This window comes from Mus caroli, unplaced genomic scaffold (assembly GCF_978045245.1).
Source record: "Mus caroli unplaced genomic scaffold, Mus_caroli_1 scaffold_12, whole genome shotgun sequence".
Taxonomy (NCBI): domain Eukaryota; kingdom Metazoa; phylum Chordata; class Mammalia; order Rodentia; family Muridae; genus Mus; species Mus caroli.
This window is the reverse complement of record NW_028227267.1, coordinates 74,798,849-74,817,074: the sequence shown is the minus strand read 5'-3', so window position 1 is coordinate 74,817,074 and position 18,226 is coordinate 74,798,849. Positions and strand designations below refer to the sequence as shown.

The window sequence follows — 18,226 nt, the reverse complement described above, 5'->3', positions numbered from 1 at the left end:
GGATCTTCCACACATGTTGTCTATAGTCTACATGTTATGCAGCTTGGAAAACAATGATGAATGTCCTGACACACACTCTCATAAGTATATCTGCACTACCACTTGTTGCCCTGGAACTGCTCACTGTGTGTGAGATGTTGGAAGAAGTCTGAACATGAGCCATGTTCCCACACGTCATGAGACAGAACAAACAGTTGTAGAGTAGTTTCTGGCAATGTACTCCAAAGATTTAGAGACAACACATACTTGTCCTTCTAGACAGAAAGGGGAGAGAGATCTTTGAAAAATGAGTTTGATGAATGTAAAAGAATGTATAAAAGTCGGCCAGGTGTTGGTGACACGTGCCTTTATCTCAGCACTTGGGAGGCAGAGGCCAACCTGGCCTACAGAGCGAGTTCTAGGGCAGCCAAGGTGACACAGAGAGGTGTCCTGCCTCAGAAAACAGAACAGAAAACCAACAGGATATAAAACGCACTACGATAGAACTAAATTTCAGAATGGAAGGGAGGCTGGGACAAGATCTTTGACTTCTCCTTACCTGTCAGCTCGCATGTGGGACTGGATTCTCAGCCTGCCACTCGGCACATAGATTCGGTCTCTGCAAGCCTCCATCTGAGGACTTGAGAAAGTATCATCATAGGCTGTGGACATTAACTGTTCTAATGTATATAATAAAACAGTTAGCATGGAGGTGATGAATATGTGAGTCGTGCCCTGGTGTGTTGCATTTGAAGTTTCAAAGAATGACAGATCAGTTTCTGGAGTGCAACTGATAGAGCAGCGGCGCTGTATGTTCAAGTCCTGGGCTCAACGGCAATACCAGAGCAAACCCACAAAGAAGTGGATGTCTTGGTGACGTGAAAGTCACACTTTCCAGTAATGCTCTCTGCAAGCCAGGGGACACTCTTCAGAAGGCTAGTCTTCAGTGATGCCCCAAAGTGTCTATTTTGTCTCATTCTTCCTTTTAGGATTTGTGACGCAGCCACGATTCACTGTCTCCTGGAGCAGGAGCTGGCACATGCAGTGAATGCCTGCTCACACGCCCTGAACAAAGCCAACCCACGCTTCCCGGAGGTGAGGATTGAATGGTAAATTCTCACTCCACAGATTCTTTTGGCATTTCAGCTACTGTAGAACACTGGAGAGACACTCCCTGCGAAAGACAGCAGTGTCTTTCTGTTGCTATGATTCAAACACTGTAACCAAAAGCAACTCGAGGAAGGAAGATTTCCTTCGAGTTTCATTTTTTTATTTGGCTGACTTGTGTCCATCACAGTCCATCATGAAGTCAGCTTATAACTCAGGCAGGAATCAGAGCAGAAGGCAGGAAGGAGTGTTGCTCTGCCTTGCTCTTCAGGCTCACCTTCAGGGGCCGTGTACCTCCCAGGACCATGCCACTAAGGTGGCACTGCCCACAGCAATCAGGAAAATACTCCACAGACTTGCCCGCCGGCCAGTCTGATGGAGACATTTTCTCAGTTGAGGTTTGTTCTTCCCAGAAGACTCTAGTTTGTGTCAAATTGATAATCTAATGATCACAGGTTCTTCATGAGTTTCTACAAGAAGCTTATAGCAGATCTGAGGCCATGATTTTGTTTACCTTTTCCTGCCATCCATCTGTCCATCCATTCATCTAGCCATCCATTTATCCATCCATCCATCTATAATCTCCCTACTCTTAATTTTTCTGCATTTCTTTCTATTTTACTTGCAATCATTTGTCACCTTGACATCTTTCAAGTCTTTCTACTGCTTTTATTAAATTTCTTTCTTCCTTTTCTTACCCCCTATTTCTTTCTTTTCTTTTCTTTTCTTTTCTTTTCTCTTCTCTTCTTTTCTTTTCTTTTCTTTTCTTTCTCTCTCTCTCTTTCTTTCTTTCTTTCTTTCTTTCTTCCTCTCTCCCTTCCTTCCTTCCTTCCTCCCTCCCTCCCTCCCTCCCTCCCTCCCTTCCTTCCTTCCTTCCTTCCTTCCTTCCTTCCTTCCTTCCTTCCTTCCTTCCTTTTGGGGATGGAAGGTAGCCACAGAGGACATGTGGAGATCAGAAGACAGTTTGCAAGAGTGAATTCTCCCTTTCCACTGTGTGGTTTCTAGGGGTTAAACTGAGCCATCAGGCTGGGTGGCAAGCACCTTCCCTGCTGACTCATTCCACAGGCCAGACTATTCATCTGTCTCCCTTTCTTCCTTCTTCCTCTTGATTTACCCTCTCCCCCTGACTCTAAAAGAAAAGACAAACCTAGAAATGATCATATGAGCTTGGTTGGAGATGTTCAGTCAGTTCTTGGTTTGGCTTTGATACCCTACTTTACTTTTTGCTAAATTGTTGATGTTTCTGTAGTTTTTAATGTATGTGTCGATAAGTGGAGTGGGTATAATTATAACTCTTAGAATGTGAACTACTGTGCAACAGGAGTCTAGAAAAAGCTGATACCTTTATTTTATTCTTTTAATTATTCAATTGAAATTACCCAAACTAGTGTTCTATTAAATCTACTGTGTGTGCATGATTAAAGCTCAAAAATCAATGTATTTGGAAGCATTGAGCGAAAATAGATAGAACTGCAGTTGAAGCACCGTGGAGGGGTGAGCCCCTCTCTGTCCAGTAGAAAACTCTGTGTCTAACCTTTGACTCTCCCATGGCTGCACTACCTTAATTGTCTGCTATTGACCAGTAGTGGTAAAAAGTCACTAACATACACCTTTTTGTGTGATTTTTACTTACTTATATTTTATGTGTATGTATGTGTTTTATTTTAGTGTATTAGTATGTAGTATGTGCCTGAATGTATGTCTGTACACCATATGTTTGTGGTATCCTTGGAAGCCAGAAGAGGGTAGCAGATCTCCTGGGACTGCAGTTACAGGTGATTGTGAGCTGCCTGCTGTGTGGGTGTTTGAAATGGAACCTGGATCCTCCGGATGGGCAGGCAGTGCCTGTAACTACTGAGACCCGCCTCCAGCCCCATAACACACACCTTATACATTACATATAAGCACGGCAGCACAGAACTACCTGGGAAACTGCTCAGGCAGAGACTAGTTATGTCACTTAGAACTTTAAGCAGAGGCCACCAATACATGAATCCCCACAAGAGCCACGGAGATGCTTACAGTAGTGAAGTCCGTTCTTCATTTCCCCGCAGTGTGATTTCCTAGGGCACTGTACATTTGTGTACACTTTCCCCAACTGAAATTGACGCTATTTTTGTGAGTACATGAGTACATTTTTCAAAGGGGTTTATTCTGTTTTTAACTCTGTATGTGTGTCTCTGTGTTTATGTGTCTGTATTGGGATATAGGCAGGTGACTGCAGGTACCACCCCTGAAGGCCAGAAGAGGGCCTTAGATTCCATGGAGGTGGAGTTCAGCAGTTGTGAACCACCTGACATTGTGCTAGGAACTGAACTCAGGTCCTGTAAGAACAGCAAGTGCTCTTCACTGATGAGTGTCTCCCCTCCCCCACGTTTTGATTGTTTAATCTGTGCCTGTATTGTACTATTCATGACCTGTTTAACTTTCTCTTAATCTTGTCTGATATTTCTTAGCTATACAGTTCGTCTTCAAGATTCTTCAAATTGTCAAAAATCTACAAAAATATGCATAACTGAACCTCCGCTGTTCAAACCCATGATATGCAAAGATCGCCTGTGTAATTGGATAATAATCTTCCTTTGAGACATAAATTTCTTTGATTTAACTTTTATAGCAATATATTTATTAGTTCTAGCATATATGTACTTGTAGATAGGAGATGTGATCCCGAGTAAATATATTTTAGTTGATTCTTCTGATTCTGTAATCTATTAATTAACAGAGATAACCTTATTAATAAACCTGTGTACAAAATCTTGAATCTGTTATGGAATTTTGGCGGTACTTTTGAAAATCACTTACACTGAGAGGACAATTTACAGAACGTATTGGTGAGGGGGTTTTCGTTTAATGTGGAAATGTCTATCTTTGTTATTCTCTTCTAGAGCCTTACGAGAGACACTGCCACCGAGATAGCCATCAACGTCAAGGCGCTCTATAATGAGACAGAGGCTTTGCTAGTTGGCAGGGTCCCTTTGGTAAGAAGAAATGAATGATGACTGTTCTAGTTTGCTTCTTTGCCTGTGATACAGTGTGGCCAAAAGCAAATTAGAGAGGAAAGGGGTTGTTTCATCTTACAACGCCCAGGTCATCCATCCATCACTGAGGGAAGTCAGAGCTGAGTCCCAGAGGCAGGAAGTGAACAGAGAGCACTGAGGAACTCGCCTGCTTCTGTGCTCAAGCGCAGCAGTCCAGAGCCAGCCGCCTGTGTGCAGCACTGCCCACCAGGGGCTGGGCCCTCCTTCATTAGTTAGCAATTAAGAAAATGCCCTACAGACATGCCACGGGAAATTCCTCATCTGAGGTTCCTTTTTCCCGTGTGACAATGGGTTTGTGTCAAGTTGACACCTGAAGCTCACACTGAGAGTCGTCCATGTGGTGGAGTAAGATTGCCTTGCTTCGTTAGGGAGTGTGCACTGAGCCAACCTCCGACCTCCATTCTTGGACCTTCCTTTTGGTCAGACTTTTGCCTTCAGGAAAGCAATGCTAATCTCTAGAGCTATCCTTGAGGCCACCATCTTCTCATACTAACCCTCTCTCGGCCTTGAGAGATGTGAGCTATATAGGTATAGTAGCCTTTCCTCAGCTACTCACACTTGTACAAACTTAGGAGAAGTCACAGTCTCATTCCCCCAGTGAATACTGGAAATATTATTGGTATGGTCTTCCAGATTTGCTCTATAAACATTGTATTTCAAGACTGTATTTTAACTCAGTTTGGTCCTGGAAATCAAGTGTTAAGAAAGTGTGAATCTGGCTAAAGCCCACAGGCCTGAAACATAAACACAGCCCTTTCTGTAAAAACACCTGAATTGTTTTTAAGTGTTCTGACATTGAATCTTGTGACCACCTGGAATTAGGCTTGTAGAAGGCCTAATACATTAGCTGTCTTTCCCTTCCTTGTGTCTCTTTGAATGATCCCAAAGCATTTCTTGTTATAGAAGTCTCATCTGTTTGGGCAAATATAAACCAACGTAAATTATGTAAGTTATTACCGATGTAGTCTGTGAAGTGGTGGGCTGGGAACTGGAGCGTGGTGTCCTGCTGGGTTCTGTGGTCCAGCGGGATATGCCACTGGAGTCTCCTTTCTGCTTAAGACACCCAGAGGCTCTGTGGGGTCCATTTCTCTTCACCACCTCCCAGGGAACTGAAACACAGCTTCCTGGACCACAGGGTGGCCGTCTCCACTCCCGTGACACAGAGCTAGTAGCTAGTATTGGTTACTTGTTGGTAGGATCGGTGGAGGCCCCGCCGGCTATTGCTGGTACTATTATTGTTAATCAGAATCTTCTATTATTGCTCTTACAAGATAAGCCTCCCAGAAATCCTGTGGGCTGTGATTAAGGTTCCAGTTTTCAAATTGAGATGTGCGGTTTGCGTGTCACTTGAAAGACTTTTAAGGTCATTTATGATAAGAAAGAAATAGAAGCATAACTTTGTCCTTTACACCCAAAGTGCTCTGATGTATTGTATTTAGTGATTATATTATATTAAAACATAAGAAATTTCTCCTTCCATTATCTATTCCTCTGTGATCTTCAAACATAGACGTTTGGTTTGAAATATGACCCGGTAAATTTTACCCAAAGTCTTAACAATAATACGATAATAATTTATTATATTTGAGAGCATCAAAGTTTATTTGTCATTTTACTTCCAGAACAATTGTGAAATACCATGTAATCAATTTTGTCAGATATACATTCTTATATTAAAAGAAAGTGGTAAATTGTCATACAATAGGGTGGGAAAATCTTATTTTTATTAACTACTGGGAAATAGATACTTTCAATATTACAAGGAATCTACAACAAAAAGATGCTTATTATAACAGACAATAATGATAACCTCAGAATTTTCTTAAATTCTGTGAACATCAGTGCCGGTACTGTGTGGTTTTAAAAGAGTCTAGAAAGGGGTTGAGTAGCTGAAAGAATTCTCAGAAATACTCTAGTTACATTGTGCTAAGAGGAAACTAAGGTGCCTGAAGTCAGTTACCCTTCCTAAAGTTGTATAGCTAATAACCACGCCACGGCTAAGATCTCATTGACTGCCTTCCAAGTCTGCGCATCGTAGTATCTCCCTCAAATATGTTACAGTCAACAATTGGCCACTATATTCTCCTTAAAGCAGCCACATCCAGTGGCAAATTACTATCCCTTTGGCTGACTCCTCATTTTCATTTTTCCCTAAACTTTTTCTTTTGATTTGCCAGGATGTGTGTGTGTGTGTGTGTGTGTGTGTGTATTTGTGTGATGTACTCTTTATATGATGGGTATTTGATTACGATTAGTTTAAAACTTATTTGTTTATGGAACAAATCTATAAGTCAGAAGAATTTCGACAAATATGACAGTTGAGAGATATGTGCTTGCAAGCACAGTTAGGATGGGGGAGGGGATGGGTATGAGGGCCAAGAAGCACTAAGCTCAGTAGTTCTGGAGGGGAGATGATTCAGTCCCTCCAGTTACATATATCGACTCTGGGATTAGGAGTTAGGACAGTCCGCCAGTTTATCAGAAGGGAAGGTGCTCTAGGTGGCCTAGTTGTTGTGTGAAGTTGGTCACTGAGTCTCGATTTGTTTCCCTCTCCCCTGCTGGCGACTAGCACTTGGAATCTCCTCACGAAGAGCGGGTGTCCAGTGCCTTACACTCTGTGGAGATGGAGCTTCAGAAGTTAACAGAGATCCCCTGGCTTTATTACATCCTCCGCCCCAGTGAGGACGAGGTACGTCACATCCAGCCTATCGAATGTGGACAGTAAGACCTCAGAGTCTGGACTTCCCTTTGAAATGAGACAAGTCAGGGAAGTGAAGTTCGAATGCTTCTTTGAAATGTTTTGTCGTTGAGAGAGGAAGGGCCTTTTTGTGAACCTGGGCATTTAGTGGAGTAGTACGCGTTCAGTATTCAGGACCCATTTGTGCTGGCTAGTTTTATGTCAGCTAGACACCAGCTAGAATTGGTTAGGAAGAGGGAACCTCGGTTTAAAAATGTACCTATTACATTAGGCTATAGGGAAGCCTATAAGGCATTCTCCTTATTAGTGATGGATGGGGAAAGGCTCAGCCCCTTGTGGGTGAGGCCACCCCTGGGCTGGTGGTCTGGGTTCTATAAGAAAGCAGGCTGAGTTAAGCCCTGAGGAGCAGGCCACTAACTAGGCAGCTCCCCTCTGTGGCCTCTGCATCAGCTCCTGCCTCCAGGTTTCTGCCCTGACTTCTCAGCGATGGACGATAATATGGAAATGTAAGCTGAACCGTAAATCCTTTCCTCTCTGTGTTACGTTTGGTCTTGGTGTCCATCGCAGCAAAACAAATCCCAATTAGGACAGCATTCTTAGTTTATACTTGCTAACAGAGCGTCGTTTTGTTTTTGTTTTTGTTTTTGTTTGGCTTGAATTTTGCAGGAGCCTCCTCTGGATTGTACCAAAAGAAACAACAAAAGCACAGTCTTTCGCATAGTGCCAAAGTTTAAAAAGGAAAAGGCTCAGAAACAGAAAACAAGTTCGCAGCCTGGTAGGTGGTCCCACAGTGCGGGGGCGGGGATAACTTGACAAAAAGTTATTGGTGAGGGCAGGGGAATACTCTAAAACTAGGTAGGGGTAAGCACTTCCCAGCATTGTAAATATACTAAATATCAGCAAATTGTATACTTTAAAATGGTTAAGATGGCACATTGAACCAGGCAAGCCATGTCATACTCAGTATGTCCAGGTAGTGGTGAGAATTCGGGGTTATAAATGGAAGGAGAGGAGGCAGGCACTAAGTTGTCTCTGTTCTGACCAGTTGAGTCAATGTGTCCATTCAGAGTAACCTTTATCTTCTCAATAGCTGCTTCAGACATCAGTGAATAACTTTGTTTTCTTCTCAGAGTTTAAAAAAAAAATCCAGATGGCTTTGATAAGGGGAGCATAGACATTTTCCTTTTCCCAGCTTGCTAAATCTATGTTTTCACTGGAGTTTCAGATCCCCCTTTTTCCTGTTTTAAGGACACAGTGCCACCCTTTGGTAATAAATACCAAAGCCTGTGCTACTTACATTCTCCGCAGATCCAAGGTTTTCTGTACCCTGCTGCTTCCCCTAGCTCCACCCCTTAGAGGTTAGCTTTATGCTATCTGTACCCTGGGAGTTCTATGTCTACATCTGCCTTTCGTAATGAAATCACTTTATAAATTCTTGGAAGAATTTCATACATTCTTAGGGGAATTTTATAAATCCTTCTGTGGTTTTCATAAACGGTGATATAAAATCTTACATCTACAGGAATAGTTATTGAGCCATCTTTAAAAACCAAACATAAGGGGGAAAAAAGTAGGTTTTTGCATGGAAGATTTGAAAGAACAGTTATCCATACTGAAAAGTAGCATCCAGCGAATCTTGGGCAGCAGCCTGAACGTTTTTTTAATGACAATGTAGTGATCTGTGGCCATTTATTGTTGCAGTTATCAGTAAGAGTCAGTAGAGGCAACACTTAGCGTCTGCAAGGTTTTAAGCATATCACTGGTTAAGACCAAGGAGCCCAGAGCAGATTCTAAGGCTAGAGTTTGTAGTTTGTTTCTAACTAGACACATTCACCTGTGGTCTTAAGGAAAGACATCGGAGCTCATTCTGATTTTTGCATCATGAAACCACCTGGTGACACAAAATTAATGCCCTGACACATATTGTGTGGTTTTGATGAGAAGCTGGACTATGGCTGATGGCGAGGGAGGCGAGGGTGCAGGTGGCACCCATCTTTGATTAGTCATAATTGTATCTATCGTTGGCAGTCTGTAACCTGCATGGGGAGGGCCGAGGAGCCCCCGTCGAAGCATCCGCTTTCACCATCCCTTTGCTAGCGCCCCCTGCTGTCTGTCTCGGTTTTCTGGCTGACCTTTGCTCTGTAACGCATTGCGCATGTAGACATTAAGGGGGTTTTGCTCTTAACTTTGGTAGTTCAGAATTGGGGCACAGAGGAAGTTGCTGCTTGGCTGGATCTGCTCAATTTGGGAGAGTACAAAGAAATCTTCATCCGTCATGACGTCAGAGGGGCTGAACTTTTGCATCTGGAAAGACGAGACCTTAAGGTATTTTTTTTTCTTTGCGCTTCTCTTTGGCTTTTGACATTTTTCTTGCAATGCAGAATCTTTCCTCCTGTGTGTGAGTCCTCTGTCATGTGCTTTTGGCTTGGCTTGCGTTATGCAACTGTGCGCTCATTCCTCACATTTGTTTGTAGTCCTTGTGTGCTTCTGCAGTGAGGATGTCTGCAGTGTTTTCCTGTCAGAATTCTCACAGCAGATGCACAGCATGCACCTTGTGACATCTCTCTGTATCCACTGGCATGGCTGTTCCCGTCCTCACGTTTTCAAGTGGGTCAAGTTTCTACCACCTCATTGTGTCGCAGCCGCACGAATGGCAGTGACTGTTGTTAGAAAAGACTAAAAATGAATGGAATATAAAGTTAACTAAAAATTAATGTAAAATACAATATGAGATTATAGACGAGACAGAAGTGATAATTTAGAGTTCTCTGATGTTACTGTGTTTCTAAGCTGAACTTTGAAGAGCATATAAATAACTAGACAGTGTATCAAAGCTTCCTTCATGGCACAGTGTTGGTGTCCTTTTAGTCTCAAAAGGAAACACTTCATTTTCTTAGTAAATGGAGCTAAAAATATGCCTAGCTGCTTTCTCTGTCATAGGCCAGAACATGAAAACCTTCACTGGTGGCGAGCAGCGATTCCACGTTAGCCTTTGTGTACAGATTAGAATAGCGTAAGCTGGGTTATTCTGCCCAGGATTTAACGAGAATGATAGGAGCTAGAGAGATGGATCGGTCGCTAAAGCCCTGCTGTACAAGCCTGGGAACATGAGGTCAGTCACAGCACACATGCAAACAACAACAGCAACAAGGCATCTTAATGCGTCTTAAACCTCAGAACTGGGGGTGAGCAGAGACAGGATCTAGCCAATGATCTCTAAACTGAATGAGAGACCCTGCCTCAAAACTTACGGTGCTGGAGGAAGACACACATCAGCTTCTGGCTTCTACATGCACACACATGCAGAAAACCATGTGTGGTGGGTGGGAGTTTTCGATATATTCTCACAGCGTGCTGCCGCTTTACAGCTCCGCTAAGTAATACTGCGTCACGATCCCTTTCCACCCTAGATGGTGTTCTAGCATGCATAGAGTTAGGACCTTTCAGCGATTTGTAACTCTTGTGCTTTCATTTGCGTAGTTTAGTGGAGATCTTGGCCCTAGTGATGGATAGTGTAAAATTCATATCTTTATTGCAGAGTTGTACAGTGTTTTAGCAGATCAAAAGAAGAATACTGCCCCTATCTGAACATTGTTAGCTCTGATAATAATAAAATAATAGACAGCTTATTCTGTTAGTCTTAACTGATGCAGCTCAGGATACACAGTGTGAGAGCTCATAAATCAGAGATTGACTTCAAAGCTTGAAATGAACGCATACCCATGTGCACACACATGATGCTCGCCCAGAGCTGTGGTGGCTTATTATAGCTAGTGTTTGTGTGACTTCTGGTGACCTTGGCAGGTTGCACTATTTATTGAAGAACCAGTTGCTGGTCAATGGAGTATGCTAGATTCTCTCAGTGTCATCTTTCTGGACGCTCACATCATACATGTTCTGAACTTATGTGTCTTAAAGTACACATAGATGCATACATGTTCATGTTCATGAATATATATACAGATGTATACTCAGCACATGTATAAATATGCATACACATATATTGAATGTAGTAAATACTTTTCAAATTAACATTTGTCTGCATACACACAAGACACCACATTAGTTAGTGACCTGTGGGAGGAGAGAGCGAGCATAAGAAGGAAGGAGAAGGCTGAGGACGACTTTACTGAACCTCCTCATTCGCTTTTCATGGCTTGGTTTTGCTCTCTTCGTGTTTTTCATCCCAGTTATATTCTCTCCCTTGCCACTTTAGAAATCTGTATTGACATTTAACACTTTTGGTTCTGAAATAGGGTATGGGTGATGGCAAGAGGCCATTTTGAACAGAAGGAGCCTCCTGGAACACAAAACCACAAAGCTGGCGAGCAGCTTCCCTCTTTCCCGTGTGCGAGCTTCAGAAGAGGCAGAGCCATAGACTAGCTCCTGCGTGCTGGGGAAGGATTACCTCCTGCCGAGTCTTCCTCCACACACCCGCTGGCTGCTTCAACTCCTGTTTATGAATATGACAGGGATTAACAATCTTCTCTCACCTTGACCTCATGAGTGAACTGTAGGGTTCTGTTACCAACCGGCCGCTGATCCTTGGGCATCGCAAAGGGCGTAGATCTTACTGTATCCCAGAGGGACTCTCACCTTCTGCCTCTCTCCTGCTTCGTCTCCTCACCAGCTCTGCATTTCGCTGAACCCTGCCCCCAGCCCCTCGGGTGCTGGAAGTGGATAAACCCAGAATCATATTTAGCTTCTTCCCCTTCCTGATCCATCTCGCCATTCTAGCCAAATTTTTAAGTTGTAGATTCCGCTCCATCGTTGCTCTCGGGTTCTTCCCAGGATCTTCCATCACACTGCACCCCACATCCCACCTTTCCGTGGAAGATCATCTCGTTGTCCCTCTGACTCTCCAGTCTAGAACCCACCCCTGTGATGGGTTGCCATCTTCAAACAAGTATATGACTTTTCTGCTTTAGGCCTTCCAGAAAGCTTCTTGTTCTTATGAGAACAGTGGCGTCCATCTCTGAAGAGACAGACCCAAAGGCCCTGCCTATTTACTCACCCTCTTGTCCATGGCCTCTTACTGGCCCCATGGCCCAGCCACTTTGGTCTCCTGGCTTAAAAACACTGTTTCTGACCATGAGAATGTGTGCTCATGGCTTATGTCTCACTATCCCACACCCAGTTAACTCCTTCCCTCAGCTCAGCCCAAGCATCCCTTCTTTAACATGGGAGATTACCAAACAACTGAAGATAACAACCTGACAGCCTAACTTGCCTATGAGAAACATTTCTAACATGCTTTAGCAGAAGAAGAGGCAGGCAGTGATTTTTTTCCCCGTGCTGGAACCCAGTAGGGATGCTGGAGAAGATAAGATGGTAAAGGCATAGTGGGGGTTCCCCTCCCCCAGACACACTCAGAAAGTTGTATATGGGTGGCTAGAAGGATAACTCAATATCTTCAAAGGAATCTTTGGCAAAATTATGTCTGTTCATCCAGAGAAACAAAAAGTCAGTAATAAGGTATATGATAACTACTGTCAGGTCTGGAGAGATGGAGACTTGGCAAGAGTCTAGAGAAATCAATGATCCCCAGGCTCAGAGAGAGCCCCATCTCAAAAATAAGATGGAAGGCAACTTAAAAGGAAGCTCTGTGTTGATCTTTGACCTCTACATGCATGAACAAAAAGCACATATCGGTCAACACACATACATCTCCACACACAAACACATCAGAAGTACCAGTGTATGATACCTGATGAACTGAGAGCTCTATCAAATGTCAAAGCAAAACTTCTATCATAACCTAACAACTAGAAGCCGAGAAGATACTGAATCTGGTCACAGTAAAGAGACTGTAGCTACCAAGCCGGGATAACTGTGATATCCTCTAGAAAATGTTCCTCTCATGGTACCGAAGCAGTAATTCTGAGGAAAATATCAAAGTAAAGTTTGTGTTCTGGAGAAAGAAGTGTTTGTATGGCCTAAAATAAGATAGTTATTATATTTTATAAGCAGAGTACTATTGCAACGTCTAAAGAATAAGTCTGCTGTTCAAATGGGAACTCTGAAATGTAGCATTCTTTTTGCCAAAAAAGATATTCCATTTAAGTGTATGTCTTTGTAAGTGTATGCTATATGTCCAGGTGCCCAGGGGGCCAGCAGAAGTCATAGGGTACCTGGAGCTGCAGTGACAAGAAGATGTAAGCCACTTGACATGGGTGCTGGGAACTGAACTTGTGTCTTTTGCAAAGTGGCAAGCCAACTTTAGTCACTGAGCCAACTCTCCAGTCCCATTAAAACACTCATTTATATTGTAAATTTATGCAACAGATAAAAATTTGGGCTTGCCCTCAAGTTTGGTATTTATCACATACCCAAGAAATGTGAAATAGCCTAAGGACTAATTTTGTTCATCCAGGTAGCATTTGAGAACATTTGGGTTTTTGGGTCAGTTAAGTTTGATAAAAAATGTTATCCTAGAATTACCTCAAGCTTGAATTGTGCTGGCTATAGAAAAATGGTTTTCTTGAAGGATTTAGAATGGTTATTATTACTGCTCTAAAGAATAAGAGAGAGTGTGTATGCTGTGTCCAAGTGTGTAATTCAAATCAGTTTGGTCTGTTTCATTTATGACTTAAAAATAAATCCAGCCCCTACACTGTCGAATTGTGTGAACTTTCTTAGGACATTTCCCTTTCGTAATCCCATAGTTAACTTCTTGGGGGAGTGTCTAGCAAGATCCGAGAGAATTAAAGTAAGAGAATCACTTGGAAGCACTGGGGGCTGAGACCAGCTAGCCTAGGATGTTCTGCAACATAATTTAAGCAACAAGAGAGAGTGAGCCTCAGAAAGTGGGCGGAGAAAACCGACTCCCAAAAACTGGCCTCTGGACTCCACCTGGTCACTGTGGCATGTGCATGCCCAGACTCATTCACGTTCACACAGACACACACGCACACACACACTAATAAATAAGATATTCTCATCAAATCTGGACTCATGATGCAAATACAAATAAATTTACAATTTAAATTACAGGTGGTGGACACTGGTATCTTCCCCTGTGAAACCTCACTTTTCTTTCTCCAAATCCTGTGTCTCATGTAGCCCAGGCTGGTCCCAAACTTGCTATGTAGCCAAAGATGACCTGGAAATTGGTATCCGCCAACCCCTGACTAGTAAATCCTGGAACTTCAGGCATGTACCACCATGGCTAGCAGGCCTCAAGCTTAAGTTTAATACAGCACTAGATAGAAACAAAGCTTAAGACCTGGGTGTGGTAGCACAGAATTCCAAAGGTTGGGAAGCTGAGGCAGGAGGATCACTAAGTCCAAGAGTAGGCTGGACAAGGTAGCAGAACCTTGTCTACAAAAGGAAAAGAAAGAAAGAGAGAGAGAGAGAGAGAAAAGAAAAATGTGTGTGTGTGTGCATGTGTGCGTGTACATGATAAAAACCTGTGCCTTAAAATTCCGGTTGTCCTCCATCATTTGCCTCAGATCACAAAAGAGCCAGTATTTTTTATTTTAGAGAGAGAGAGGGAGAGAGAGAGAGAGAGAGGGAGAGAGAGAGAGGGGGGGGGGGAAGAAACCATATTAGTTTTGATTCTTGAACACTTTCCCTCGCTGTACATAATTTGGGAAAATATCACATTTAAGAAGAGTTTGCATGGGGCCTGGTATCTTAACGTAGTTTTCTACCTGTCACTTCCAGAGCCGATCAATATGAACTGTTAATAAAATGGAGTATATGCTAATTATATGCTAATTATGTGAATTACTAGTTGAAATGCTTATTGGTAAAATTTTCTTTTTTTTTCCTCCCTCTCTTCTTTTCTATTACTTTTGTTTTTCTATGTTTCTTTTTTTAATTAATTTTTTTTCTCTTACTTTTTCAGGACCTGGGGATTCCGAAAGTGGGTCATATGAAGCGAATTCTCCAGGGAATTAAAGAGCTTGAACGGAACCCTCCCAACTTGGTCTGAGGGGTGGTCACACTGGTGCTATTTCTGGGAAGAGAAGTCCTCACTCACCACTCAATACAGAGTCCTCGGAAGCCGCTGCCTGTTGTTGTGATTTACTGCACAGATAAGCGCCTCTGAAGCACCTCTCTCGACTGATATTTTGCTGTGGGTGAAAGTTTTGATTTGAGGTATTAGAAAATAATTTTTGTGCCAAAAAGAAAAAGACCATTCCACAAAGCCATGTTCTCATTGTGCAAACCTGACATGCTAAAAAAAAAAAAATGCTCACAGTAGTAGAAGAAGGATTAGACATGATTGCCTTGTCTGAAAAGTGGACTTGCTTGCCCATCGTCCAGGGAGGGTCTTTAGATCTGGGCCCACAGGCGGTTCCTATGTGTGCCTGCAACTGTGTTAACAGTATGCAGCTGGAACTTCGCAGGCTTCCCAGTGAAGGCATTGGCTCCTCTCTAGAAGTCACTGGTTAGGAGATAAAGATAGGAGTTGTACTTTTAAGTTTTTCACCCTAAGTTCCCAGGATCCACTGGTCAAAAAATACGGTGAAACCAACCCGTAACTCACTATGACTGATGCAAATCTGATGCACGATGCTCCTTGCCTGAGTTGTCTTTCTTTTTCTTGCATGTCATATATATTATTGTAATATTTCAATAGCTTTAATGTTTATTATGATGAAATTTAATTTATTACCACCCAACTGCCCAAGCACTTTTTGGTTGGTTAAGGGCACTTTGGAGTAAATATTCCGTACCTAAGAGTCTGGGAATGTTTGTCTGTGCCATGATCAACAAATGATATACATCTTATGCAAACCAAATTCTTTGCCTGTCTCAAACTACAGGTGTGCACATAAGGAGAATTATTGGGTGTTTTCATAAGCTTACATGTTCTGTCACCTATGAAACTTATTCCAGCTTTCCAAACCCAAATTCCCACATTTTGTTCCCATTTTTTTTCATATCAGTTTAATAATCATTTTGAGTTTCTGCTTGCACTTGTAAGACTTGACATCCAGGAATTTTTCAAGGTCTTGGCTGAGATTCCCAGCCTGAGTTCTGGGGACTAGCTGAGGTGATTACTGACAGGAACTCACCAATAGAAGGAATTTCATTTTGTTTCTTAAGGGCTTTTTGTATTACTATCTCACATTTTGATAGTCTATCCAGTAGATATTATTTCCCTTTTTCTAAACCATTGTGTGTCAGTGTCGCTCAATAGAATCATCAAGTATTTGAAAGCCAAAGGTATACAAGTCAAAAAAGTAAGGAAAAAAAGAAAAGAAAAGAAATCTCTGTTTTCTGGTCATTATATGCCAAAAATCAACTGTAATATTTGAAACTTGTGTATATAAGAGAAGCAAGCAGGGCTGCTGACCCAGTGAAGGCGGTTTTGATAGTGTAGCCTGCCAGGTGCTCAGTAGATAAACATACCCACACATGTGCACATATGTGTCATGCTTCCTTACCTGTGTGCATATACTTACTGACATGCATTGTCTGGGCATACAGTATCCCTGCTACTTTCTAGACAATCATTTGCCCAATGCTTAGTGTTTCATTTTTACTTGGGTATTTACTAGGGAAAAAATCCCCAAATTGAAATACCTTAAAAATAAATGAAGTTCAGTGGCAAAGTGTTTGCTTAGGACAGGCAAGGGGCTTGGCTCCACCCCTAGCAGAGCAAAAACCAAAGGGATCAACAGGCAAACCCAATGCGTTCCTGACCATGTAAGTATGTCTCACATTTTACCCAAGTTGTGCACAATGGACACTTTCCAAAGATAATTCCTATCAAGACTTTTGAGCTGAAAATAAACCAATCGCTTAGTAGTTTCAATGTTAAGCTTCACACCTGTGAAGCCCGTGTAATATACCACCTGGTGGGTACCTTGCCAACTTTTCCTGTGAAACAAGATCAACCCAGAGCTCCCCCCAGATCATTGTTCAAGAGAAAGGAGTGGGGGTGGGGAGAGGACTCCAGTCTATAAAGAGTGTATTAACACATTATTGAGTTTTCATCTTCACCCCAAATATATTACTGTCAATAGAAAAGACAGTCTAATGGCTGCTGCCCTAGAGGTGCTCAGTGATGGGCTGTTTTTTTGTTTGGTAATCTTTTTTTTTTTCTATTTTTTTTAATTAGGTATTTTCCTCATTTACATTTCCAATGCTATCCCAAAAGTCCCCCCTACCCTTTCCCCCACCCCCCACCCCCCTACCCACCCACTCCCACTTTTTGGCCCTGGCGTTTCCCTGTACTGGGGCATATAAAGTTTGCAAGTCCAATGGGCCTCTTTCCACTGATGGCCGACTAGGCCATCTTTTGATACATATGCAGCTAGAGTCAAGAGCTCCGGGGTACTGGTTAGTTCATAATGTTGCTCCACCTATAGGGTTGCAGATCCCTTTAGCTCCTTGGGTATTTTCTCTAGCTTCTCCATTGGGGGCCCTGTGATCCATCCAATAGCTGACTGTGAGCATCCACTTATGTGTTTGCTAGGCCCCGGCGTATCTTTTCAGTTCCCACTGACACCTTTTATGTATCCTGACTCATGAAATCCTGACTCATGAAAACTTTCAGTGAAATGGCTTTGGGATGACAGAGATTCTCTAAGATGACAGTTTGAATGAACGATTTTGTCCAGTGTGAACATTTCTCTCTCTAACCCATGACTTCGTGAGTCTGGGTCCAGTGAGTTCCAACACTGGACACACAGCAGTGTGCTCCCGAGACGCCTTCTGTCTCTGCTAGTGTCACAGAGATGCTCTTACCCTATGTGAGGTTTCAGAAGGGGGATCCTCGCTAGGATACATCCAGCCACATCCTCTTAAGTAGAGAGAGATGCTCAGGTGTGCACCTGACTGTAGCTGGCTCTGCTGTCCTCCAAAGCATTTCCTGTGCACTCCCCCTACCCCAGGAAGGGAACAGAACTGGGTGTTCGCCAGGTGACTAGGCCGTTCTCGTCCATGTCTACGCATATCCTCACCGTCCCATCAGTTACCCCATGGCAAAATGTCAGGGGATTCAATAAATTTTCAGTTTCCTAGACAGTTGAAATGAATTGATGGGTTGGCTCATTTGGAAACACTGCTGTGGTTGAGAAGGTGGAAACAGTGGATGTCCAGGTCAGATCTGTGCTGTCTGGTGTTTTAGCCGCTGGACGCCTGTGGCTATTAAATTGAAGTTTATTCTTGCTCAAAGTTCTGTTTTGCAGTTGCACTACCAGCACTTTGAGTGCCCTGTAACCACAAATGTAGAGCATTTCCACCATCACGAAAAAATTTCATTTGACAGCAGTGAACCAGTGTCACTACTACTAAATCTGTGGTCCATGGGCCATCTATCAGTCAGCATCCATGTTATCTGGAAGCTTATAGCAATGCAGACTGTTGGAGCGGACAAGATGGCTCAGCAGGTCTGGCAACAGGTTTGATGCCAGATGCCATATTCAAGTGGAAAGAGAAACAC

General features: G+C 42.8%; 1 protein-coding gene across 6 annotated transcripts in view; it reads left to right on the top strand.

Moving 5' to 3' along the window:
- The window catches only part of Dgkh (diacylglycerol kinase eta), a 170,176-nt gene extending 153,224 nt beyond the window's left edge, over window positions 1–16,952 (top strand). For 5 of the 6 annotated variants that reach the window (XM_029469092.2, XM_029469095.2, XM_021181823.3 and 2 more), the window contains 6 exons: window positions 969–1,074; window positions 3,975–4,067; window positions 6,697–6,816; window positions 7,492–7,600; window positions 9,020–9,150; window positions 14,675–16,952. In XM_029469092.2, coding sequence (XP_029324952.1) covers window positions 969–1,074; window positions 3,975–4,067; window positions 6,697–6,816; window positions 7,492–7,600; window positions 9,020–9,150; window positions 14,675–14,761 — 646 coding nt within the window. In that variant the 3' untranslated portion in view covers window positions 14,762–16,952. The remainder of the gene's footprint in view (window positions 1–968; window positions 1,075–3,974; window positions 4,068–6,696; window positions 6,817–7,491; window positions 7,601–9,019; window positions 9,151–14,674) is intronic. The other variant, XM_029469093.2, reaches the window with a different exon arrangement.
- The last annotated feature ends 1,274 nt before the right edge of the window (window positions 16,953–18,226 follow it).